The sequence below is a fragment of the Hakea prostrata genome, chromosome 9 (genome assembly GCF_041222555.1).
Source record: "Hakea prostrata isolate BN-2017 chromosome 9, UWA_Hpros_2, whole genome shotgun sequence".
In the NCBI taxonomy this organism is placed as follows: Eukaryota; Viridiplantae; Streptophyta; class Magnoliopsida; order Proteales; family Proteaceae; genus Hakea; species Hakea prostrata.
In genome coordinates, this window is record NC_142608.1 from 4,503,938 (window position 1) to 4,512,288 (window position 8,351).

The 8,351-nt window shown below is 38.6% G+C and overlaps 1 protein-coding gene across 1 annotated transcript; it reads right to left on the reverse strand.

The window, feature by feature from the left end:
* Positions 1–5,344: 5,344 nt before the first annotated feature.
* Positions 5,345–7,928, reverse strand: LOC149004163 (uncharacterized). Its single transcript, XM_089168564.1, has 3 exons — positions 7,804–7,928; positions 7,566–7,695; positions 5,345–6,170 (listed from the first exon to the last, which is right to left on the reverse strand). The coding sequence occupies exons 1-3, from the start codon at positions 7,919–7,921 to the stop codon at positions 5,345–5,347; spliced, it is 1,074 nt and encodes a 357-aa protein (XP_089024690.1). The 5' UTR covers positions 7,922–7,928.
* Between the last annotated feature and the right edge of the window lie 423 nt (positions 7,929–8,351).

Sequence of the window (8,351 nt, forward strand, 5' to 3'; positions counted from 1 at the left end):
GTTTAATGCGCAGTACCTGCTGGCAACGATCGAGATCGACCAGCATAGAGCTGTTAGAAAAGACTTAGCCGTGACCAAAGCAACCATCTCATTTTCTTGCTACTGGGGTCAAGTGGAGAAGAAAACGAAAGAGAACCTTCATATGTAATCCAAGGGGTTTCAAAGATGTGGGCCCATCTGATTCATGAGCTGGGCCCCACACAAAACCATGCCTGCTTGCATCTTTCAAGCTCCCATCATGAAACCACTCATTTAACCCTTAATTCAATGTTTCTAGTCATTTTGAGAATCTCCAAACTAAACTCCAGAAATGGATTATCGAAGGAGCTAGATTGGTTCACATGCAACCGAAAAGACTAGTATGACTTCTGGATTACCAGACAATAAAACATGAATTGTCAAGCTAGATAATTGTTTTTTTCCTGTGAATACATTTTCCAATTCAAAACAAAGCAATAAGATCCACTTTATATTGAGAAACTATGAGATAACTTGAGAATAATGAGTCCGGGAAAATCAATATGGATTTTGCAGGATTCTCTGCAACTTCTTGTTCATTGACAGTTGATGATGAGCTTTCCATTAATTGCTTAGATATGGTAAATTGGTCGAGGGAATTAAACTTGAGGGAGCTTCAAAAGACAAGAAGCAGATGAGTTCAGAAGAAGAGACTTCAAGTTCAAGAAGGCTCTCTCTCTGTAGAAAGTTATATTTCTTTTTCAATCCATCGTAGTCATGGCTTGTCTATTCTGATTTGTTTGGAAAAATCACAATTGCAAGTAGAAAAATTCAAAGGATAGGTCAGCACTGAAAGCAGCATTTGATCAACAAGTGCATCAGTTGATAGTGATTGAAAACACTGCATCGAGGAGCTAGCTTTGCATTCAACACTATGCCCAGCTCTGCATTCTAATTGGTGGGAAAGAGATAGGTGTTGAGTGGTAAGAATTGATGATCAGAGAATTTCAAGCGTTTTATCATCTAATAATAATGGACTGGAATTGATACAGGCCCATGGGTCACTGGATAATGACTCAGAATTAAAGTTGTCAGCCCATACTAACCCTCCTGATATGGGTTTCAAAGGTCAGCAGCCCACACTAGTAGGCTCGACCAGAGCAGATGGCTTAAAGCCCATAAATAATTTCACATGACTATGGGCTTATAGGTTGATATCCCAAAACCAAATGATTCACATTTTCAGATATGCCATCAGGGGAGACGATCCGGACTCTAATCCATTACCATCAATACCCCTCTCGAGAAAGTTACGGCTGTCAATAGAAAATTAAGTTGAGGAATATCAATAGTAATAATTTTTTTTTGGTAAATTCAATAGTAATAATTGGATTAGGTGTTTTTTCCTTTGAGCATTAATGTTAATGTTGTATCCTCTATGAAGTGCAACCACTATCATTTGTTGATGGAGGAGAATGTTGAGTCAGAGTCCTTGGAAGGACCCCTAGTTAGGATCCAAGATCGAAGTTCGATAGGAGTAGGCCATGGGAGCCACCCTCCGTCATTGGAAATTGATTGATGAAGTGTGTGGCATGGAATGTGCGAGGTCATTGTGATCCTGCTAAAAGACGCATGGTTCTTGATTGCAATCATTAAACCAACATGGCGCACGCACACCCCACCTGGGGAGTCTCGTAAAACTTATCGTTGTTGTACGACATCATATGGCTCCACCTCTCTTGTTGTCATAGCTAGCTCCGAGAGATCACCGCCACTCACCAAATCCAAAGCAAAAGTCACTTGCTTCTTTGTAGATTTGCACCTGTTCGACGCCTGAACAACTTGCAAATTCTACCAACCTGTATCCGTTGCTCGAATGTCAACTAGAGCTCCTCATGTTTCAATGCTCCTAGTAAACCTATACAATTTACCAATTATCTTTCCTTGTATCACAACCATGGATCCTCTAGAAACCTTGAGAACTCCACCTTCAGATGACCATCTGAAACCTTTAGAATCCATTGTACTCAACAATATTAGATTCTTCATTAGTTCTAGCACATGTCGAACTCTAATCAAAGTTCACACAATCCCATCAAACACGCAAATCCATGCAGTCCTGACTTCGACAACCTTGTTTTCCACATTATTTTCCATTTTGATAGTACCATAGTCACATGCATGATATGTACAAACCGGTTCCTAATTAAACACATGTGAAACGAACACCTAGAGTCTAAAATCCAATTTGAAGTATCCAAACCTAATGATGTAGTTAGAAGGAGATACCCTCCATCATCACACCAAGACCCATCTAAAATTGTAATAGATGATTCGTCACTCTCCTTCTCCTTTTTCTTCTCCTCCTTACACTTTGGACAATCCCTCTTTATATGATCTTCCTCTTTGCAATAGTAACAGACTACTTTGCGACTAACAGACTTTGAGCGACCCCATGACTGGCCAAATCCCACCATTCTCCCACTTGATCTTCCTCTACTAGGACCACCACTTACAACATAGGTACTATTTTCATTTAAAGCCCTATCACAGTTATTTTTCCGCCATGTTTTATTCATCAGCAATGCAGTAATAACATCGTTCAGATTTCAAAGTATCCTTACCAAAAAGTAATGTGTTTATAATGTGATCAAATGACTGAAGTAATGATGCCAACAAGAGTATGCCTTGTCCTGCTCCTTGATCTCCTCATCAAGAGCCGACAATTCCACCAAAATCATGTTAGCTCATCCAAGTGTTTGTCAAAATTCGTTCTCTCTAACAACCGAAGGCCAAATAACTATTTCCTTACAAACAACTGATTTGTTAATGACTTAGACTTATACCTACTCTCTAGCTTTGCCAAGATTTTCTTTGGATCCGCCAACCTGATAACTTCACGAAGAACATTATCCACAAGAAACAACTGGATTGTACTATTTGCTAGATCATCAACTCTTGCCACTTGTCTTCTTCATCGCCTTTGGCCATTCTGATTTTTTCTTAAGAGCCTTAACAGTCCCTTCCCGCATAAGGATGTTCTTCGCCCGTTGTTGCCACAAGGTGAAATCATTATGACCATTAAAAAGTTATATGTAGAAATTAAAACTCTTCATCGCCCTATGATTTGTGCCCTTCGTACCTGTCATCAACCTAAAAACCCCGTCCGTTGATTTTCGTACAAACGCATGAAAACAACACCAATGAAACAAAGTTTCCTTGATCCGTCATTTTCACTTAGTCTAGAACACCCAAAAACCTTAGGAACACCTACCCCATATAGAAAACCTTCACACAAATCCTATGGAAATAACCTGTACGGAACCGATTCAATAACAAAAAAATAATAATAATAAAAAATTAAATTAAAATATTGTATTTTGTCTTTTCTTCCAACTGGACCATTTTTCTAATTTCTTCACATTCCACTCTTATTTACAAGCTCTTTTTTTCTTTTTTTCAATCAACTATAATGAGTAACTTCACCTCTATTTAAAGTTAAAAAAAAAAATCATAAAAGAACTTCAAACAGAAAACAATGAACTTCAAAGCCCACAGCCACCGTTCATCAATCGTCTACTATTTTTTCAATCCATGATTTGTACCCGATTGAACAATCACATAAACAAAAAAAAAAAAAAAAGAAAACTTTACAATCTCTATATTAGATAATCGTACCTCCAATCAATCAGTTGAAGCCCTCTTTGTTCTCCTAGCATCGTTTCTCTCCTTCCTAGATCTTCACATACATTTGACGATGATCCACGCAACCTTGCTTTGATACCACTTATTGAGAATATAGATGCACAATTAGGAACAAAGAAGAAACACAATAAAACACACAAAAGAAATTTAAAATGGTTGGCGGGGGGGGGGGGGGGGGCCCCCCCCCCGCGGGCGTTTTTTTTTCGCCGGGGGGGGGGGGGAACCCAAAAGGAAGAAAAAAAAAAAAAAAACAACGGCCCCCCCCCCCCCGGCCCCCCCCCCGGGGGCCGGAAGAAAGCCCATGGGTCTAAGGGACAAAGGCCCCTAGCATCCAATCACTTTGTTTGCTTCTCTACCAAGAGAACAAAGCTCACCCCCCCCCCCGTTTCACTATTTCCAAGGGCAAAATCTCACATCACTCTCAACAAACCTCCTTAGAATCGTCAACGTGCTATCATTTGCTTGCCTTATTCTCTAGGTTATCCCACAATGACTATTTATAGGAAAACCTAAAACCCTATTCCCAATATAATTATAATTTTAACTCAGTACTAGTAATTGATATAAATCAGTGTTAATTACAAATACAACCAAAACTATAATTACATGAACCCACAGAAAGCAAGACACACAAACCTAACTAGTTAGGAAAGTAAAAAAACAAAGGATTTACTGTATAATACAAAATAATACAAGATAAGAAAGAAGAAGTAGGAGGATAACAATGTGATGAAGATGGTGACTGGAGAATCTTGGTAGATATGGGAAAACGAGGTGGGAGGGATATTGTGATGAGAATGTTGATGTGGGAGATCTTAGTGGATAATTGGTGATGTGGAGAATCTTGGTGGATAATAGGATAATAGTCCCCCTCAAGTTGGGGTATGAAGATTTCAAAAGCCCTACTTGGGGAGTAAGTAATGGAACTACTCATGGTCCAGCGCTTTAGTAAATAAATTAGCAAGTTGATCCTTGGAGGAGATTTTGCATGGATTGATTAGGCTTTGTTGTTGTCATTAACGAACCAGTTCACAATCAATCTCAATGTGTTCCATGCAAACGATGTCCGGATGTGTAACTGTGATGTAAATCAGATGCCAACAAGACATCGAGATATAGAAGAATCCGACAATAGGGCACCATCATTAGGAGATCATTACAAAATGTGTTCCATAGGTGTGTTGGCAGGACGGGCACCAATGTAATCAAGGTCACTCAAAATATCAAGGACATACTCTTGTTGACATAAGAATAGACCTTGATTGGAACCACACTATTGATGTGAACATGGGTGCAAAGTTGCTTTGTGTTTGCTGATGGTGGCCTGAATTAGGAGAAGTTTAAGGGATAACCAGAGGTATTTTCTGACTAGGTTTTAATTGTGACTATTGGATAATAAATTGCCAGGTGTCACAATCTTATCAATTAATTCCAGGGATTTTTAGGAAAATGAATTGTAGAGGATGTGAACCCCTGTTGATAACCATGGGTAAGTTGGGAGGAGGAGAGTGTTTGTGTAGCTGATTTGAAGTTTCATTCATTTTGCTTCTGATACAAATTATCTTTTGCTCAGTCGATATTATTAGAATAGGTCCATCTATGGAAATTAATATTCCATATGATAGTTCAATTGTTTGATAGAATGTAAATCATGAACGCCAACTTTCTTTGTTTCTTCCTTTTAAAGCATCATCAAAAGGAATTCATCAATTTCCAGCCTATTCCAAAAGTCAAAATCTAAAAGGAAATCTTCATTACAGCCTACGCTATCTTCTTCCAGGGAAACATCATTTCCAACCTGTACCACCAGCTGCAAATCTTTAGCATGTTCACTTGTGTAGCCTGACTTGCCTATCTCTAGTTCTTTATCAAAAGAGTTGCTTTCCTGCTGCAGTCTAGTAGACCCTTGAAGAATAGAAGAGAAAATAGTCATGCCTGTAACTTCTCTTGAATCTCCATTGCTAACCGGTGAGTCAGGAGTGGTAGAAGTAGGTAATCTTCCCAATAACCAAGGAGAACTTTTGGGGAAGGTCCATTGGCAAAGGAAGTCATCATTAAAACCTATGCTATCTTCTTCCAGAGAAGCATTGTTTCCAACCTGTATCACTGACTGCAAATCTTCAACACATTCACTTATATAGCCTAACTTGCCTTTCTCCAGTTCTTCTTTATCGAAAGAGTTACTTGCCTGTTCTAGCTTATTGGAGCCTTGAAGACCGGAAGAGAGAATAGTCATGCCCGTCATTTCTCTTGAATCTCCATTGATAGCTAGTAAGTCAGGAGTGGTAGAAGTAGATAATCTTCCCAATAGCCAGGGAGAACTTTTAGGGAAGGTCCATGGGCGAGGCCTTATGATTTCATGTTTCTTGCTCGCTGGACTTCTGGGTTTCACTTCTTCCAGTTTCAAAGTAGTAATATCAGTTTTCTTTCTGATGAAGCGAGTGTTCAAGAAATTTTTTATATCATTAGCTGTTCTTCCTGGAAGCCTGCCAGCAATTAGGGACCATCTGCATATACAAGGTGGCAAAAAATCATTACACAATAGAATGGACTGAACTTCTGATGGTAACCCGACTCAGAATGCAAGTTTGGCTCGACCAGAGCAAAAGCCATTCAAAACCCACAAGGTTGGCCAGGATGATGTTAATTATTAGCTCCTATTATAGGAAAATCAATAAGGCTTAATGATAAACATGCCACGAAGGAGTCCTCCTGTATCTAAACTTCTTTTTCTTCTTCATGTCCATTCAGTTTTTGTCTTCCATATCTTCAAAACTATAAAATTCAAAACATTGTTTGGTGTTATTAGGGACAAAATGAAAGAGATGTTCTCAGCCGTTATCTTCCATTGCTATTGTTCATAAAATTCAAATTTTCTCTCTTCTAAAGAAGTGCTGAATTAAAAGAGTTCATAGTTATCAGGGTTTATCTGTTCCGGAGAACAAGGATAAGTGAGAGAGAGCCATTAATTTTCAAATTTTAAGAGACAAGATTCGGTTATCCGAGTAGCTTGATTCCTGTTTAGACAATTTTATGGGTTTTTTTATTCTTAGTTTAGTTTCTAAAGAATAAAATTGACAAGCTTCTATGAATTGCTGCAATTGTGTGATACAAAAGAAGGAAGAAGGTGAAAAAACAGCAGTAGAGAAGTGGAAGGAAGAGAAGGACTTGAAGTCGAGGGAGTGGGGTAGCAAAACCTGTTGGGACTAATCAGAAAATTTTCTGAAAAATACTCAAAAAAAATGAGAGTCAACGGGAGAGCGACTTCAATGCTACATAATTAATGTGCAGCACTGTGCTACGAACAGTCGAGATTTAGATCTCGATCGTCAATTTAACAAAAATGTGAAAAATACATCTGGTTGAATGACATCTGGCAATCTACACTAGAACTCACCCCCTCTTACTCAAAAGTGATTTTCACACTTTTAAAAAAACGGATCTCAACTGTTCGCTGCAGGTGCTGCATAATTAATACGCAACACCCAAGCAATTTCCAATTAAAGGTGCTTGGATTTTGTTCTTGATTAATTACAAAAAGAAAGCGGGGTTGGGTTCTAGTGTAGATTGGTAGATGTCATACAACCGGATGTGTGGGCTGGAAATTTTTCTCCGGGAGGAGAAATCTAGACTCTTAGCCCAAGTTCTGAGTCTTTTCTTCATTCCTTTGCAATATTCATGTACGGCTGAACTCATCAAAGTTCCTTCTGTAATTGGCTTCTTAACGTGTGAATAGAATCCTAAACTGGATGATATATATAATACATGTCGTGTAGGATAATCTTTATATTATCTGATCTCTCCTATATAACAGCACATCAAACATAAACATTCTTTGGTTGAGGCATTCTAGCATTTTGCACATGAAGCATCAAAAGCTGCATTTCAAAGGTTGTACTTGCCTGTTCCCTAAGAGCCTGTGAAGCCGGAGGAGGAGATCAACTTCATCATGCATGAACTCTCCTCTCTTTATACTAGGTTTCAGATAATTTAACCATCTCAACCTGCAGCTCTTTCGGCATCTTCTCAGCCCTGAAAAAAAAAGACTTCCATCATTTAGTACCTTAGCTCTCTCTTTATTTGTCTAGAAAAAGGAAGAAAAAAAAACAAAACAACACAAAAAACTGGAGGACCTAGAACCTGCTCTAAGTGGAACTTTGCTCCACTTTCCTTCTCCATATTTCTCTATGCATTGGCGCAGAAGGTTATCTTCTTCTTCAGTCCAAGCTCCTTTTCTTACACCAAACAACTGCTCCATCACTACGAACTGCTATTTACTGAGTAGTCCGTGACTCTGAACATTAGTACTCTACGTACCCTATTTATAGATGGGGGGACTAGTTTTTTTGTATTTCTTTTTTGGAGGAAGGATGGGCCAGGTCGGTACGTAGGATATTGCAGACTCTGAAATGTCTCTCACCACATGGAAGAGTCAAAATCATACATTTCTTGTTGCATTGATGGCTCTACTTGTGTCCTCAGATTAATAATAAGTTTTTTTTCTCTTTTTTTCGGGTAAAAAGATTGATAATAAGTTAAGTTAAGCGGCATAGATATGAAACTCAGACAAAATTAAGCTGTATAATAAATCACCTCCCACAGACTTCATAAACAAACTCAAACCCCTGGCGTTCTTTCTTGAGCTTCTTCTAAGTCTAAGACTAAGAGTTCTTAAACGTGGATAAATT

Bases quoted from the DNA above. Each gene is read 5' to 3' on its own strand.
- LOC149004163 (XM_089168564.1), bottom strand. From the start codon at position 7,921: ATGGAGCAGTTGTTTGGTGTAAGAAAAGGAGCTTGGACTGAAGAAGAA. The intron at 7,696-7,803 runs GTTCTAGGTCCT...TTTTTTTTTCAG, and splicing joins CAAAGTTCCACTTAGAGCAG to GGCTGAGAAGATGCCGAAAG. The intron at 6,171-7,565 runs GCAAGTACAACC...TTGTATATGCAG, and splicing joins CACAGGCTCTTAGGGAACAG to ATGGTCCCTAATTGCTGGCA.